This window comes from Hetaerina americana, unplaced genomic scaffold (genome assembly GCF_022747635.1).
Source record: "Hetaerina americana unplaced genomic scaffold, ioHetAmer1.1.p SCAF_27, whole genome shotgun sequence".
In the NCBI taxonomy this organism is placed as follows: domain Eukaryota; kingdom Metazoa; phylum Arthropoda; class Insecta; order Odonata; family Calopterygidae; genus Hetaerina; species Hetaerina americana.
In genome coordinates, this window is record NW_027286841.1 from 4,864,599 (window position 1) to 4,882,907 (window position 18,309).

The 18,309-nt window shown below is 38.8% G+C and overlaps 1 protein-coding gene across 2 annotated transcripts in view; it reads right to left on the bottom strand.

The window, feature by feature from the left end:
- Positions 1 to 34: 34 nt before the first annotated feature.
- LOC139689697 (peroxisomal acyl-coenzyme A oxidase 3-like) overlaps positions 35 to 18,309 on the bottom strand; it is a 57,591-nt gene continuing 39,316 nt past the window's right edge. For both annotated transcript variants that reach the window (XM_071586899.1, XM_071586900.1), the window contains exons 8-13: positions 16,934 to 17,056; positions 15,410 to 15,530; positions 12,255 to 12,488; positions 7,913 to 8,242; positions 1,760 to 1,914; positions 35 to 261 (exon numbers count right to left, since the gene is read on the bottom strand). In XM_071586899.1, the coding sequence (XP_071443000.1) occupies positions 163 to 261; positions 1,760 to 1,914; positions 7,913 to 8,242; positions 12,255 to 12,488; positions 15,410 to 15,530; positions 16,934 to 17,056 (1,062 nt within the window). In that variant the 3' untranslated portion in view covers positions 35 to 162. The remainder of the gene's footprint in view (positions 262 to 1,759; positions 1,915 to 7,912; positions 8,243 to 12,254; positions 12,489 to 15,409; positions 15,531 to 16,933; positions 17,057 to 18,309) is intronic.

Below are 18,309 nucleotides of genomic sequence, written 5' to 3' on the forward strand. Positions count from 1 at the left end.
GTTATAAAAAATAGAGAGAATGTCATCAATATTATTGCATGTAATTTGTAATTTCATAATAAATATTAAAATTTATCCTTGTTTTCCACTCAACATTCCATGATTAAACCCTTATAGACCCTTGATTAGACCAGATGCATTGCGGTGCATGAATTATATCAGCTACAACTTAGCCTGCCTCGGGAGAATGTGCTGCCACCAGGACGGGCGACTCAAGGCACCTGGTGTTTGAAAGAATGCAGACTGAAGATGTTTGTACACCTGCGTAAGAGAAGTACAGTTGATTGGTGTAAGATGAGAGGAATCAAATACCCTAAAACCATTGATGTGACACAGGTAATGCTTGCATTTAATTGCTACAATAAAGCTGTAATTTTACCACATACTATACATTAAACAGCTCAATCTAATTATGCCTAAAGGCCAATTTTATTAGATCTGGAAAAAGGTTTCACAACCATACAACCCAAGTCCATATCGATTCTTATACCCTCTTTACTCAAAAGCCCCTGTCATTGACACACACCTTCCTCTTCGTATATGCTTCTTACCTAATGCAGTTCTCCTTTTAATTTCCACAACACTTTGCCCATTATCATTTCGAGTACTATCCCGATGAATGCAATGTTCTATGTGCTCTAAAATTATACCCTGCCAATTCAAACATTCACCTTAGCCTTCTCATTTCTTGGAAACGTCATTGCCTTTAATTTTGTTTGATTAAATCTCATCCCATACCTATTCTTTTGGTTCAAAAGTTCTCTTTAATCTATCTTGTGAAAATAGGGACAAATATAACCTTCTGGAATTTCATTAGCGTTTACTGCATCGAGTACATGCCACCGGTGATTAAGTCTTCCCTCCACTATATTTCAGGAGTTAAGAAATAACACTATTGATTCAGGGGAGCTTCTTCCTGCGCAGATATTAATGACTTCATTCAAATTCAGATCTCATCATTCTACCTTCTTTGCCCTTCCCTTCAATTACTTCCGTCCTGACATCCCTTACATTGCAAAGTTGCTCCAAATATTCTTTACACCTCTACACTTTATCTTCACCTTCACTTAAATTACATCTATTGATGTGGTCTCTCAAGTGATTGCTCATTATCACAATAGACAACAACAGCAGTCGGCCAAACAGCTTCAACTTTTCCAAGTGCCTTGTTGCTCCACAGCCATTCAATAGTTTTCACTCTTCAGGCATAGAGGGATGCAAACAGTCACCATATACTCTGATTTTGGATTCAGTTATGCTGTAATACTGAAACTGTGTGTAAAACCAGCACGGTTGATTACTGACTGAACCTTTGGAACACTTTTATGGCTCAGTTATGCTATGATATTAAAATTGTGGAAAAAAATATGGCATGATACTTCTAATTAGACTTCCATATCCTAAGAAAAAAAGCATGCCTGTGTTTGACCCAGGCTGCCATGAGGCTTTCCAAACCAGCAGAAAAGAGTGATTCAGGGCTTCCTCTTTGTCCATGGCTGAAATAACCTTAAAAGCAGCAAAAAGATGGACCCAAATGAGGAGAAAATATGAATTCCAATGGCACCAGAGTATGAAATGAAATATTACAAATATGTATTCATCAATGCAATGTAAGATGCAAGCACCCTAAATACCAGTCCTGGGACATCTGTCATCCTAGCTGAGTGAGCCCACGATACAATTTCCTTGAGATGGACTAAACATAGGGGCGCAAAAGGTTGATGTGCTGAAACAAAATAAAGTAAAAGGCTAGTCTTACCTCTCCACTTGAATGACCGAGAACAGAGTTGAGGATGAAATCCGGGGGAGATATGGCATCCGCTAAGGCCACAGCCTCGCGCTTCAGCTGAGAGCACAAGGCCACAACTCCCTTCCGCACAAATTGCACCAACTCGGGTCCCACAGCATAGCCACCTTAAACATGTTATTTGTGTAATACATCAGGAAAACTCACGGCATAAATCTTGTAGAAAATTACAAGGATAATTGTATAAATTAGGTAGTTACTACAATTTTAACCCTCTTAGTGCGGCGGGCCGATATATTGGCTTTTGTATCCCTGGCGAAAAGTGCGGCAGGCTCTTGCGTAGGCTATTGTTTAAATCGCTGTAACTTATGGTTTTTTCTTTAATAGTTTATGGTTTTTGTGCTATCGATAGGGTGAATTCCATACAATTATGTAACACATTTTTTAATTTTTTATTAGCAATTTTAAATGCTTTTCAAAAAGTATAATTCTTACTATAGTTTTACGTTCAGTTTTGTACATGTCAGGAAGCTCAGCCTAATTGTCTGCTCGTTTTTTTTTTCTGAGTGGTCTTTCCACTTTGAAAAGCCATTGAAAGGCTACTAATCTGTTTTAATCTGTAATTTCTTGAATGTGTTATGGTGTGGTGGTGTTGATATCTAACTGCTTATTCAGACTTTGTTGATACGATGGAAATGAGAGCACTGCTTTGTAATCATTTTGGTTTCTCTTGCCGTCCATCCTATCTCATCATTTGCGCCCTGTGTATTGGATTACATTGTCAGCAGTTCTCTGTGAGTTAGAACTTCGTTTTTTTCTGCCTTTAGATTGTAAGCAAATTGCCGCAGTCTCAAGGAAAGGGGAAAAGGTCCCAATTTGGCTCAGTGAGATCAGCCTTTTCAACAAAATCGACTATGCAGAGGCTGACAAAAAAATTTGCAATTCATTGGTTTTTCTTTATTTATTAATAATTTTTTCTACATGTCTTTTTGATTCTTTCATATATTTAAATATGGTAGTTTTATTGAAAAATGTTTAAACAAAATATTAGTATTGTGTCTAAAAATCGAAATATTATTGCTAAAAAATTATTCTTCAAATTTATAATACTGTAATAATTACATTTATTTTTCAGATGATGTAAATGTATAACATCATTATTAACTACAATATTTCATTTTAAAATAAAAAAACTGCATATGGATATCTAAACAAATAACTTCATGTTTTTTTCCTAAGGTGATACATTTTTTTAAATTACCCTCCGCACTTCTCACTAGTACCCCTGGAATCCCCGCCGCACTAAGAGGGTTAAGAGAGAAAATCCCCCAGCAGCCATGGACAAACAACTCAAATAAGAGGCCTTAAATAAGCAAGAAGGAAATAGAAGAATCCCAGAAATGAAACTGAGGAAGCCCTAAGTAAAAAGTTGCAGAACCAAGTCATACTAGAGTGTAACAAGGTCACGGAAGAGTGGATAGAAGCATAGGGTGACGAGGTCAGTGAGAACATAGAGAAGGGAAACTACTTTAACAGGTGAAGAGAATGAAGAAAAATAAAAACACTATCCCATGATGTCCAAGGTGCTCATCGAAAGAATCCAACAGAAGATGAAGACATTGGAAAGAGATGGAAGGAATGCATTGAAGAAAATAACTCTTCTAATGGCCCAAATCACTTGAAAGTGACTTAGTTAAACAAGAACCTTTAATGCAAGATGAATTGAGCCTCGGAGATAGAGGGAAGCAAATTCGACAGAGCCATGAAAGATGTGAAGAACATCAAGGCATCCGGGGTTGACGAAGTAAACAGCAACATAATCATGGTACTCAAAGCAAAGGAATAATAAATTATGCCTAAGAAAGTAGAATTCCACCCGAGGGCTTTGAGAAGAGGGGTGACGACTGCTAAACCAAAGAAACCAAGAAAAGATAAATGCAAAGAACACAGGACATTGAGCCTGATGTCTCATGCATCCAAAATATTTCCTCAGATAAGTTGCCAAAGAATAGAAGGAAAGATAGACGAAAGCCTTATGGAAAATCAATTCAAATTCATGAAAACAGAGGAACAAGAGAGGCAATACTCAGCTCGAGGGTATTGGCCTCACAAAATGATACACATAGGCAAGCCATTACACATGGGTCCTTCAACAAGTCCTTAGAAAATCCAAGAGATGTAGCAGTATTGGAAAAGGTTTGCTTTGGTCCATAGTAAGCCTGATCTCTCAATAGACTGGTTTTAAGATTCAGTTATATACATCACGTGGATTTTTCATAGTCGATTGAAGCAGCAAGAAACTTTTGTTTATTTAGAAAAATGAAAAATATGAGTTTTGTACAATGATTAAACACTTCTATTTAAAAGACATACCACTGAAAGAGATCAATGCCAAGTTGGGTGAAGTTCATGGCACATCTGCTTCTGTGCTTTCGATTGTTTTTCAGTTGGGTGAATGAGTTTACACATGGCCGTTCAAGTGAGAAAGGATTAAAATTGTTTGGGGGTTGTCCGTGGAAGTAATTCCTCCTCAACTGATTGATCAAATCCACTATATAGTTTGGAATGATTGACAAATCAAAGTTGGCGAAATAGTTGAGGACACTGGAATATCACAAGGCAGCATAGTGTTTTCAATCTTGCACAAAATAATTGGGTGTAAAAATATCACAGCCATGTATGCCTTTATTCTCCACTCTCAGTACAGAATAAAAGAGGCTGGTTTGGCACTTTTATGAGGGTGGTCCCAGAAGTACCCGGCCTGACCTAGAGATGGCGGTAGTTGTTTAAAAAATATCACTGTATTAGAAAGTACGCAATCTATGAAGCATATGTTTCAAGTTTGAAGACGCCATGTTGTTTAGTATTTGTTTGGCAGCCATCAATAGTGAACATTTTGAGTGAATTTATGAAAATGGAGAAAACTGGTCATCATAATATGATACAATACTTTTATTTGAATGGCCTCAGCCCAACCAATATAAAAGCTGAACTGGATTCTACTCAGGGTGAGTCTGCTATTTTGTTTACAACAAAAGAATATTGGGTGGCAGAGTTTAAACAAGGCCATACGAGCTGTCAACACGAACATCGCATTGGTCGACCAAATGAGGTGATGACTCCAGAAACGGTGAAGAAAACCCACAAAGTGATACTGGATGATCGTCAACTGAAAGTGCACAATCTAGCAGACATAGTAGGCATTTAAAAAAGTGTGGTACATCGCATATTAACTGAAAATTTGGACATGAGAAAGCTGTGTGCAAAATTGTTGCCGCGTTTGCTCACACTTGAGCGAAACCAGTGTCGTGAAGATATTTCAATTGCATGCTTAGCAAAGTTTCACAGCAACGAAGGAGAATTTATGTGCCATTTCATGACCCTGGATAAAACATGGGTCCATTACTTCACACCCGAGACAAAAGAACAATCAAAACAATGGATTCAAAAGGGAGAACCGCCTCCAAAGAAGGCAAATACTGTTTCATCTGCAGGCAAGGTCATGGTGTCGGTTTTTTGGGATGTGCGTGGGATAATTTTCATTGACAATCTCAAATAAGGAAAACTATCAATGGCGAGTATTATGCGAACTTATTGCAACGTTTGAGCGAAGGAATCAAGTAAAAGCAGCTGTATTGGTCTGAAAAGAAAGTGTTGTTTCATCAAGGCAATGCACCAGCCCACAAATCCATTATTGCAATGGCAAAAATTCATTAATCAAAGTTTGAATGTCTACCTCATGCCTCACCCTATTCGCCAGATTTAGCCCCCTCGGATTATTTTCTGTTCGCATACTTGAAAAAATGGCTTGGTGGTCAAAGATTTTCCAACCGTGAAGAAATGATGTCGGCAGTTACTGGCTATTTTCAGGAGCTAGACAGTTCTTATTATAAGAGGGGTATTGAACTTATTGAACATCACTGGGAAATGTCCGTAGGGCTGAAAGGAGATAATGTTGAAAAATAAATACATTTTTTCCCAAATGTTTCAGACCCATGAGGAACCGGAAAACGTAGAAGTGCCCTGGTTTCCGACGGCGGAAAAATTCCCATACCAGAACGTATCGGTCAGAAATCTGTTTTCAGCCAACCTTGCTAAGCCCACAGCGGCGCCGTACGTCTTTAAGCCAACTCGGGTCACTCCCGAGATTTTACAATGGGTCAATATATTAGTACAACGAGGTATTCTGGCGATGGCCAGGCCTTCCTGTGCTTTTCCCCTGATCGCGATTCCCAAGGCATCAGGAGGAACTAGAATAATTCAGGACTTGTCCGATTGGACCAAATTTTACCATAAACCAAAATTCTCACTCAAGGACGCCGCCAAGGCACTTGAAACGATCCCAGAGGGCTCCTTCCTTATTAAACTTGACCTCACCGATGCGTTCTGGCAAATTCCCATTCACCAGGCACACAGGCACTTCTACGGCATATTCGTTAACCACGAATATTTTCAGTGGACCCGGTTACCCATGGGGCATGCCCTAGCACCTGCCATCATGCAGCGATGGGCAAGGGCGGTGGCACAAGAAGTTTACACCCGCTTCCACGTGCCAATGATCGCCTATCTGGATGACTGGCTGTTCGTCTTTCCCCCGGCAACTTCGCAACCAGTGGATGAAATCATAAAATTTTTGCAACACGAATTGGGTATATCCATTAATTTAGGGAAAAGCGTGATAGTGCCCACGCAACGGTTGAAGTATTTGGGAGTGCTTATCCAGACAAACACTAGACAATTATCCCTAACAAAGGGTACCTTACAATGTGTTCGATATATTCTGAATGTCATCCCTAGGTTAAGAAGAGTTGATTTTCCCAAAGCCTTGGGGTATATATCTTGGTGCGTCTACATTCTCCGTCTCCCATACTTCCTCACGTCCGATCTTGCAAGAAGGCAGACAAAATGGGCAGAGGAACTATGGGAGGCGGGAATCTGGCAAAAGAAGCGAGAATTCACCAATGTAACAGCTACTATCGACATGTATTCAGACGCGACGCCCTTTCAAGCCGCATGGATGATTCCTTGCTTAGATTTAACAGAAATTTGGGAAATATCAAGGGAAGAATAGCTGGAGCAAAGAAGGTGCTCATGGAGAAGAGGCTACCGCTCTGTTCAAAGTGCCAGAGGCTGCAACCAAGGAAGCAGTTGTTCAAGACTTTCTTACGGCACATGCCACTCACGGTATGGACCAGAGGAGAGTGGACCAGGGTGAAGAATAGGAAGGAGCCTGTGGACCGTGGTGCTGGAGGTTACAAATGGACAGACAAAGTGAGGAATGAGGACAAAGTGTATGGAAGAGCAGAGGAGGAGGAAAGGACAAAACGGAGAGCACTCCACGGCAAATGAGAAGTGCTAAATGGAATGGAAACACACCTTGTGGAGTTACAATGGATTAGTTGAAAGCATAATATAGAAGGGAAAATTGAAGGGAAGATTCTGCAGAAGGAAGCCAAAGAGTCAAGTATACTGGACAAATTAACAAGGATGTAAAACAGGGAAGCCATCACGGGGTGAGGGAATGAACAATAAATAGAGAAGAATGGAAGGCTGCAGTGAACTGATCTTAGGATAAAATACTGATGATAATGATAGCATTTTAGGCAATGCTAGATTGTCAAACAAGCTGAGTGGGCACCAGTCTCTGACCTGTCATCCATTTTAGAGGCCCCATTAACATGGATCACAATAATATTATGCTGATATGATCCTGAAAGAAGGTACTTGCCATTATGACCACTGAACATGATATCTCATAGAAGGTAGACTCAAGTTTTGTTCAATTTAGACCTGATGATGTTATACCATAACGAAACCTTGGTCGTAAATAAAAGTTTTTTATGTGGAAAAGCTAAGTGGTTTAATTTTAAGTTCAATTCAATTTGAGCAAAAAATAATAATTTTGGTTCAACAGCAGTTAATAATTTTCAAAATGACCAATTATTGTTTGTTTGGTGAATAATATTGGTAAATTAAAATTGCTCGTTGGTAAAATTATGACCGCACTTGAAAATAACTAATGAAGGATTCCCCAAATTTCAACTTCCAAGTGGTCCACTTCATAAGTTCCTCGACAAACCCAAAATTGATTGTAGCAAAGGACAGACTAGCATTCAGCGCTGGAGATGACAAAGCAAGAGGAAGTGAAATAACTAGAGCAAATACCTTCATAAAAAGTGGCCAAGTGCGACTCCAGTCTCCACAGGCCAAACAATGCACACAGCTTTTCCAAGACCAAGGAGATAGCTCCATCCTGTTGCTCCCGGCACCGCTTCAGTAAACCAAAAATCATGAAGTGCTCCACGTAGGCCAAAGAGAGAGAGTGTGCTAGGTAGGCTTGGGTATTATTCCTTGCTGTAAATGTGTCTTCTGTTTCTCCCCTACTCGAAGGCGTGTCACTGGGACCACCCATGGACTTGAATAATATTTGGTCGTAAGCCTTCTTTGTGGATGCTAGCAGATGGCAGATGAGCCACTGGTACATCTCCAATATTTCTTGACATGAAAGTGAATAAGACATCTTCAATGTAAGCAAGCACTCACACATTTAAATAATGACACATCGATCGAGCTTATATTAACGTTTACAGTGGATGGTGAAGTTTGCTTTCTTCATCAAATTCATTCTGTACAACCTTCATCAGGAATGGGACAGATATTTAAACTCATACATTAACTTGATGAATCCTTTTGCCCTTATACAAAGTGACATTGTCCTAATGGCTGATTTGACTTTGTATGACAAAATACTGATGAGTAGGAATGCTCTAGTCAGCAATCTTTATCTATGATTGTAAGTATCATTTATTCCATTTGCTACAGAATAAAGAGATCCATTCTTCCAAACAAATATGTTCATGAACTCCACTTTAGGTGATGGGAAGACTGCATTTAAGTCACAGGAGAAGTTTTCCTCTCTCAGTAAGTCTTGGCTCTCCTCACACTGTATTGTGTGATAAGGAAAACTCAAGTCCGTTAGCAAATAAATAGTGTTCAATAGTTCTTCCGACTTCACATTAATAGCGTAAAAATAAATTTATCAATAATTAATTACAATTTTTCCATACTCTTGCTCACCATGGCATCCACATGTCAAAAAAGCAGTCGATATCCGATGATGAGATAACTAATGAAATCTGAGGAGTGAGGGCTCTAAATGAAGCGTGAATCCAGGAAGTGAAGGTGGAAATGACAATATAACATTTGATGAGAGATTATTTTAAACAAAACAAGAATTGCATCATGGGGAGTGGTGACAGGGGAAGATATTTGCAAACAAATTGAGACTCTTTATGCTAATGCGAATTACGGAAAATCCCATGTTTCATTATTATTTTTCAACAAAACGAAGCTAAACACAGAGCCAGATTTGTAGAATTTATCTCCAAAGAAGGACTTGAGATAACATGTAAATTTCTCCACTTTTTTGACCACAGAGGAAAAGATTATTTCAGTCCTTTCAAACTGCAGAAGAATTTACCTGATATTTTCCTTTTTAATTAAAATTCAAATCATTTTTGCAAGTAGACAGCGAAAAGTTTGCGGACAATATTCTTTCTGGCTCTTCAGAAGCAAGCGTTGGCAATGAAAGTGATCCCAATGATGACAACCCCTCAGTTGCTCCCTCGCGTTTAATAATTACTGTGTGAGACTACATCTGTGATATCTCCATAATTCCAAATCAAATGTTGCCATACAATGAAAAATTATGTTTGCTTAAATTGACTAATAATACTTTTCTGCAAATTTAAACAGTGAATTAAGATTATTATTATTTATATCAATTTGAAATCTGGAAAAAGAAAGGTGGGGAGACATTCTTTGCCCTAGCGTTTCACAGCATGTGGCAGCTCTACGTTTCCATTAAGTGAGCCACAGGGACAGGGCTCAAAGGAATCCATCTCCGAGGGCAGAGGGTTATTAAAGAAATTAACTTTAATGAGATAGGATTTTATAGGCTAACTTATTAACTTCTATTAATTTCATTTACATTTTTATAAACCTAAATCAAGCTCACCTGTATATTTACATATTTTTATGGGCCAAATATTTGATTTTTTACAAGAATTATATTGTTTTATTTTAACTGACGAGGAATATTCAACTAAGAGCATACACTCATTCCTATTTTAAGTTTTACTCTATGTATCCAATTTTTCCTGAATTTTTTTAGTTGTCTTATATTTTTCAGAGAAAGAAATAGTGCTTTTAGCTTCTGTAAAATAAATAAATTTCCTTTTACTGATAATAAACAGACATGTTTGAAAGGTTCCTTATTCCTTAGGGCATGGATCTCCTTGCTCTTTCTGAAGCATAAGGGACACAAGATACTTGATTCCATTGTTGAAGAAGAAGACTTGAGCTTTCCCACTTCCCAAGTATTGACAGATGAGAGAAATGAGGGTGAAACGTAACTATGGCCCAAAGTACTCTCTTTCCCAAACAGCTGACAGACGAGGAAAACCTGACTACTCAAAAGGATAACCCTCAAATGATCACTGCATCTATTTAGCAGCAAAGTAGGTCATAGAAATCCTTATTCATTTACTTTTACGAGGAGGAGGAAGGTGCCTTTACTCCATTAAATCTCTAGAGAAAAGAAATGAGCAACTACTGCTTCCTAATCTCATTTGGGTGATTCAAGTAACAATGACAAAGAAGGAGAGCTTGAAGACATACGTGCCTCCCAAGGAAATAAACTGCAGTGACAAACTGCAGCTGTAAATGCTGTGGAGTTATGTTTGCGACTATAAAAAAGGAATAAAATGTGTGCTTTCAGTGAAAACCTAATAACTAGCACATTTTGCATTGCTTCAAATTCAACATTATCATGCTAAATTCTAATAACTTTTCTTCAAACATGAGCTTGGATGAGAGAAGAAAATTACGGAAGTATCAAATAAAATATCTCATCCAGTTTGTGGTGGCATTAAATTTGGCCCCAGCGCATGAAGGCAATCAGTATTATATTCGTCGAAAAACTCAGCGACCAAAGATTCTTATATCAGGGGAAATTTCGACTGAGGCATTGGGACATTTTTAATTTCAACCAATGATAGACTCTTTGGAAAGTGTCAGTATCAAAGGGGGTGAGGATTCCAATTATACATTTAATCTTATTACGAGCACAATATGAAAAGTTCTCGGAATAGACTAGAACTAAACAAGTTATCTCAGTGCAACTTTTTTATTTTTCAAAGTAGTCTCCCTGTAGAGTAATGCACTGGGCTCAGCATTGTTCCAATGTTTTGTTCCCATCTAAAAAATTAGATTCCTTCAGGCCTGTGCAAAATACCTGTCTACTTCGGCTGTTGGCTTTTGTTTAGAGAGAATCTCCGTCCACCGAGGGAAATTTTGCGCTTAGAGAAGAGGTTGAAATATGATAGAGCCAAATCTGGTGATATAAAATGGGTGTGGCAACAATTCATATCTTAGTTCATGTATTTTTGCCGTGGCAATGACAGTTATGCATGGGCGTGTGCGGTCTTGATGAGAGATGACCTTCCTCGCAGAGTCTGGCCTTTTTTCATGTTCCTTTTGCCGTAGTTGGTCCAGGCAGTTAGCAGAGTATTTTTCAGTAATTTTTTGACCAGTGCATCAGCAGAATCCCTTCAGCATTCCAGAAAACTGAAGCCATTACCTTTCCGGCCAATGCCTTCATTGCCTTTGCTTTCGTTGGTCGTGGTGAATCAACAAGTTTCCACAGCCGTCTTGTCCCTGGGGTATAGTACTGGAACCAAGTATCATCTGCGGTCACAAACCAATTGAGAAAATGTTTTTGGGTGCTCTTAAAACGGGTCGAACATTGTTCAGAAATTTTCATTCTGATGCATTAGTGATTCCGAATCAAGAGTCCCCCCATCTACTTTCCTCATGTGCAATACCACGATAAATGTTATAATGTTATATGTTACATGTTAAAATGTGATATGCCCAGTCAGATGACATCCCTACAGCTTCAGTAATTTTGCACACTTTCAACCGGTGATCCTCCATTACCATTTTATGCACTTTTGCAATGATTTCTGGGGTAGTGACACATTTTGGACATCCACTATGCGGATCATCATCTAAGTTGTTCCGACCAAACTTAAACTTTTTTGGTCCACTCGGTAACAGTTGAATATGAGGGAACAGAGCCCCCCACAGTGTTCTGAATGCCAACATGAATTTCCTTTGCTTTCATACCTTTCTTTATGAAGTATTTCATCACTGCTCAAATCTCAATATTTCCTATCTTCACAAATCACTACACAGGAACAACAACATAGAGAGGTGTCCGCACCACAGATGTCTTCCCAGAGCACTGATGCATTATGTGCTTACTCATAAAGGATTACCTATTACTACGCGAGAAAGTCGTGGTGCTTGTGCTGACATCTGGTGATGATTCCGAGAACTTTTCAAACCAACACCATACATAAACTTGAGGTTGTGAAAAATAAAATTCATTGCCTTGCAATCATTTCAATAAGCTTCAATGGTATCAATGAGCAAAACAGAATACCTTCTGGATTCATAACTCCCTCCAGAGACTTCACATTGAACTTTTTCTTTTGTAGCTCTTTGTAATTTTTCAGGAAAAAAATAGACTGCAACGGAGAGAGGACGGGAGAATTGGATTGCACTGAAGACCACACCTGAAGCAGCCAATTACTCGTTTGCTGCAAGAGGACATTGTTGTCGCCTTCATAGGTGCAGTTGGCATCATTGTCACTGCGAAGATTCCCAAATCCTGCACCTGAGGAAGTGAACACATTACATGAGAATGCTCTAAGTGAACTGTTTACGTTACAATTACAATCGAATAGGTGAATACTTTAAGATTAATCATTACAAGCAAATTGAGTCTGATTTTACTGTCAAACATAATTCTATAAAAGTAACAGATATGAAATGAGCATTCAACATCAGGAATGTAAACCATTCAAATAACATACAAATCTTTCCAATAAAAAGGAATCCAATGCCAAAGTGCTAACTGGAATATCCGAATCAAACCTTGAGGATTGAAATATGATATGAATTAAATATATAGACTCCCATTTCTTAAAAGTTTCCATTGGTGTGAATTTTCACAACATTGTGATGTCCGTATATTTGCAATTGGTTAATTTCCTAATTTTTTGCCCTCACTGAGTAAATGTAGCTCCCAGATGATAACTCTATAGCCTTATGGGTGAATGGCAAACAGATGCACCATTGGCCTGCAAATGTTAAGCAAATGCATTGCACCATTCAAACATTGCATTCATGACCACAGGCTGTCCTGAAAAGCCTCCTTTCCCTCCCACTCACAGGCATGCCGAAGAACTTTGACAACCATTTCACGGTCTCATTCATGACGTCTGCTCAAAAACTTCCTCAACCTCCCATTCATCCATTGAGATCATCTCAAATTATTATCTTACTGTTACACTCACCCTGAAAACACTTATCTCACCTCCTCTGGTTATTCCATTTTAGGAAAGTATCCTTCAATTCCACCCAATACACCCACCATGATGAATTACTTTATTTGTGTATTACATTAGGCATTTTTCCCAGCAAAATGCACTTTAAACTCCCGCTCTCCAGCCTGCCTTCCTACTCACACTCTCTCCTCCATCAATCAGATTTCCAACAATTATTTTTTCTGAGCAATTAAATTCATATCCAATAAATTAACCTCGCCAACTTATATAGTACCTGTACCTTACATGAGCACACCCCCTCATTAAAAAAATACCTTGAGCTCCACTGTTTCAAATCCTTAGAAAAAACAGACCTCCCTTTTCATTTCATGTACACTCCAAAGGTCACTCCTTCCCACTTTGGTTGATTCCACCCAACTTGCCTCCACAAACTCAGGTATTATTGGGCTGCCCCTTCACCAACACTACCATTTCCCATCCCCCTTCACACTCAGAGAATAACTTGAATAATTCAAGGGGCTAATGTATAGGCTTTGCAACGAGAGGGCCTGGATTCAAATCCTGGAGGCAACAAATATTTTTCAGTGGTGTCCCGATCCCAACTTGAGGTGCTTTGTGGAGAACATTTTGAATGAATATGACGTCCGTCGCATGGGAAGTTAAACTGCAGACCCCTTGTCACCTTTCAACAAGAGCAGGTTTATGCCAACGCCGGGTTTCTATCCACCCTTCCTTTACTAACCATCCCCAATGGTGCAAATGACCTTAGCTGTCAGTCCCCTCCTATAAAAACCTAAAACTAAAACTTGAATAATTCACTCAGCAACACAGTGGCCAACCTATCTCCCAAACCTTCAGAGAGCCCTTCAGACATTTCTTGCCTCCATTAAGGCCTTGCATTCTCTCCCATTTCCAAGTCAACCATGTGAATTTCCTCACTGACAATTCCGTAGGAACCTGCAATGAAATATAATTTGGAATGCCTGACCTCCACACCTGATCCACCATCTCCCAAACCCCTTCCTAGCGCCCTGATTGATGCCCTCTTCTCATGCATCCACTTTTGTGGTGCAGAAGACCATACGACCAATCAGAATGCAGATCACCACATCAGGTTGCCGTGCCACACAACTTTTCCATTTTCCAACGCTTTGTGGCGGTAAGTGAAAACCAACGCCGGCACAGTCTACCATTCACTCATCCCCCATCAAAATACAGCCCATGAGCCAACGGAATCTGGTTCCTATCTGGCACTGCCACATGAATGAAAGCTAAATATGACTGCAATGCTAAAACAGACACATCAAAATGTAGCTTAAAACCCATTCTCCCAAGAAACCACACATTTGCCCCCTGGCTGAAATATTTTAAACCCTCCTCCCCTCTCTGAAATTACTACTTCCTCAATCAATTCAACCATAAACCTAACCTTTCCATTGCTGAAATAACTCTTCTTAAGAAACTCATCAATAATCCCAACACTGCTGTTCCTCTGCAGACAAAAGCTCCACACGATAAAGTCTCAAATGCCTCTGATTACATCAACAAACCTAACAGATGGCTCTCCAACCCTCCCTCCTATACAACTGTCCTCAATAACCCAAACCCAATTGCGACCCCACTTCTTTCTTCAAGGACCACGGCACATCAGGAGGTTTATCTCCCTCGAACACCTCCACCCTAGTCCCACATCTCCCCTACAACCCTCACGGCTATATCCTTCCAAAATTCCATGAAACAAATATGTGAGGACGACCCCCTTTCCCAAAACTCTCTGTGACTTGATTGCTGATCATTACCTTCAATCGACTATTCATTTGCTCCACTCATTTGTCAAAGGCAACTACTGTTTCCTAGAATTCCTGAACTCAACCACCCTTCCTCTAGATCCCAATCATCATGGCAATCATTGATGTCTCTTTCTATACACGTCCTGATGTTTAGAGAACCCACAAAAATGCCCTCTGCAGATACCATTGAAGAATTACTGTCAGCAGTGGGCAATGGCAGCATCTGGCCAGCGTGATTCCAGTGAAATAATTAAAAGTTTTATTCCTTGATTGAATTCATGCGCAATATATCTTCAGTATTAGCAATCAGTCAATGGACACTTTTTTGAAAATAGAGGTGCCTTTCTTTATTTGTTCTCCTTAAGCTCATGGGGTTTGGTTGGTATCTACAGAATGCTGCCATGCACCCTTGCTCAGTGGATCAAAATGCCCAAGAGTGCACTTCAGGTGCTTCATACATTTCAAATAGCCATGGCCTCCACAGGCTTCCCTGCATTCTTGGATTCCCTTCTGTGTAATCCAACTGCAGAGGGGTTTTGCAGATGAAAGCAGTCCATGCAATTCAATCCCAAGACCTAGCTGGAAAGGAAAACGAACACATTTTCCAGGTTACGGAACTTCTTCATAAAAGAGAGCCTCAAATCATTCAAACCTTGGGCATAATGATAGGCACACGAATGGACATTAGGATTCACACCTACATTCAAGAATATCTTATGCATTGAGAAGTCATATTTTAGTAAATAACAATAATCTTGCCCCTTTTTAAACGATATGTACATGTCAATGAGTTTCTATGCATACATGTACTTGTCATCCAGAAAGCTACCAATGATGCATGAACAATGAAACCAGTTGGGGTGTCTTGTAAGAAAAGCGTGAAAAAGTACTATTTTACTCACTAGAATATATAATTCCACAAATTTACTTCATCTATGATTGACTTTATTTAATCGTAGAGATCATCTCTCGGACATGACGCTGAATATAAGATGCATTATCACATTTAGCCTGGCTAAATTTCTTAATGATTCAAACAACATAATTACAATATTCTTCATTTTTATTCCCACCATTCAGTGAGCAAGAATCAAGTAACTTGCCAAAGATCTCATAGGATATGACAGTCCTGAATTTTTGAGTTCTTCCCCTCTTTGGGTTTCAAGTGTTGATCTTTGAAAATCAACTGGTCTATGTAGGCTTTGGGGCTTCGCCTTATCGGGGTGGCCCATCTGAGGTGAGGCGCTCAGTGTCAGTGCAATTCAGCAAGCTGACATTTACATTTGGGAGAATGAGATCTCCCAAGTACACATTGTGATGGCTATAATATCATTTGTCCCAAATTAAGTTCCTTAATAGTTTTTTCGAGCCATATTTCTCAGTGAAAAATGTGAGGAAAATGGGACTGATTTCACTTTTGGCACACATGCTTAGATGCCATTGAGTCTGCGAGCTGATTTGTTGAAGGCATGCTCTACAACTACTAGTTGTAGGCAAACTTTATTCCGCATAACTTTAATATGTTCCACAAACCTGCATAACACTGACTTTTAGTTTCCCTGACATGTTAGGCCAAAGCTGCAGGGAATTTTATGATTCCCTAAAAAAAAAAAGTTGGACCAGCAGAGAGATGAACCAACACAATAGAAGAACCCAAAAATCCAGAATCTTTTTGCACCTCATAAGAATGAAATTCCTCATTAAAATTGTCATTGGCAGAACTGAAATGAAATCAATGTATGTATTTTTCTAAACATATTTTAGAGCATGCAATCATGGCTACTTTTCCCACTTCTAAGTCAGTCAATAAGCAGTGCAAAGGCAGAGAGGTATCACATACTTTCATTTTGGCGTGATTTTCTCCACAGCAACTTTAGCCTTGAAATATTTCAGATTTTCATGGTGAATTGCAAGGAAATGCAAAAAAATAATAATATATATCCATTACATATGATGCTAATTTACCTCTGTGTTTAACATACCATTTTCTCTGAGTCATCCTTAAAAGCATTTGAAATGGCAAACTGAATAAACGTTTCACAGATGACATCTGCAAACACTTTCATCGCATACGCTGCAGCCAATAGGGGCAGCAATCGCCATTGCTACAAAAACATCAAAATTAAGGCAACATTAATTATTTACAATTAAATTTGAGAATAGGAAAGCCTATGAATGCACATACGATATTTCAAATGCACTGGTGCAAACATAAAAAACATTTCAGGGCTGATATATGTATTGGCTCAAACGTAGCCTATCATTCAAATTGCTATTATTTATTTTTTGGCATCTTTTGTATTGTTACTCTAATTGAGCACATGACATCTCTGCCATATTATACATGTTTTTTAAATTTTATATCTTAAATAATTTTCTTTAGGTATAAATCTTACCATAATTTTTACATTGAACTGTTTACATGTTGGGAAGCTCAGACTATTGCTATTCTCGTTTCTTTTGCTGAGTGGTCTTTTCACTATGACATTCCACTGAAATGCTTATCTGTTTAATTCTGCAAAATTTTGAATGACTTTTGATGAATGTTTTCATGCAAATTGCTAAGACTTGGGCAGTACGGTGCTATTGAAAGCATTACTATGCCAACATATTGCTTTCCCTCGTCTTCCATCTTAAATAATCATTTGAGTTCTTCGTAGTGTGATGACATTGTAAGCATTTCTCTTTGTGATAGGGCTTGTTTCTTTTACTGCCTTGAGATACAAAGTACATTAAAGATAGTATGCAAAGAACATGGTTGCTTCCCTTTTGGCTTTGAGTTTCAGGGCTGCTTTTTCCCTTGCAAGAGTGGGGTTGAATTAAGCGTGATTTCAAGCAAATGCATACATTTTTATTTTTGTGTTCATTTTTTTTATTTGAAATGGCAACTAAAAAGACTTCAACAGATATAGTAGATGAAGAATAAGTGAAATACTTGTTATTGCTAAGTGATGATGATTAATCTTCGAAATATGGTGTGAGCAAGAGGCTGAGTGACGATATGAATTCAGATTCAGATGACCCTGGCATTGCGATGCAGAGGAAAATCCAAGAGTTATAGAGAAAAGTGATAGAGATGACTAAGTAGTGATGGGACAGATACTAATCCACAACCATCCATAAATTAATATAATAGTTAAATGGGAGGGATACATTTGAAATTATGGTGTATTCTTAACTGGATGAATGGCGGAATAAGGTTTACGAAAGTTGTTTTCACTGTAATTTATCTTATAGTGCTCAGATCTCCCATCATCATACTACCTTGAACAAAAAGTTCCCGGAATAACCACCGTGTGGCGCTCCCATCGTTCCGATTTGAGTTCTGTTTTTTTGTTAAATTGGTACATCTGTTGTT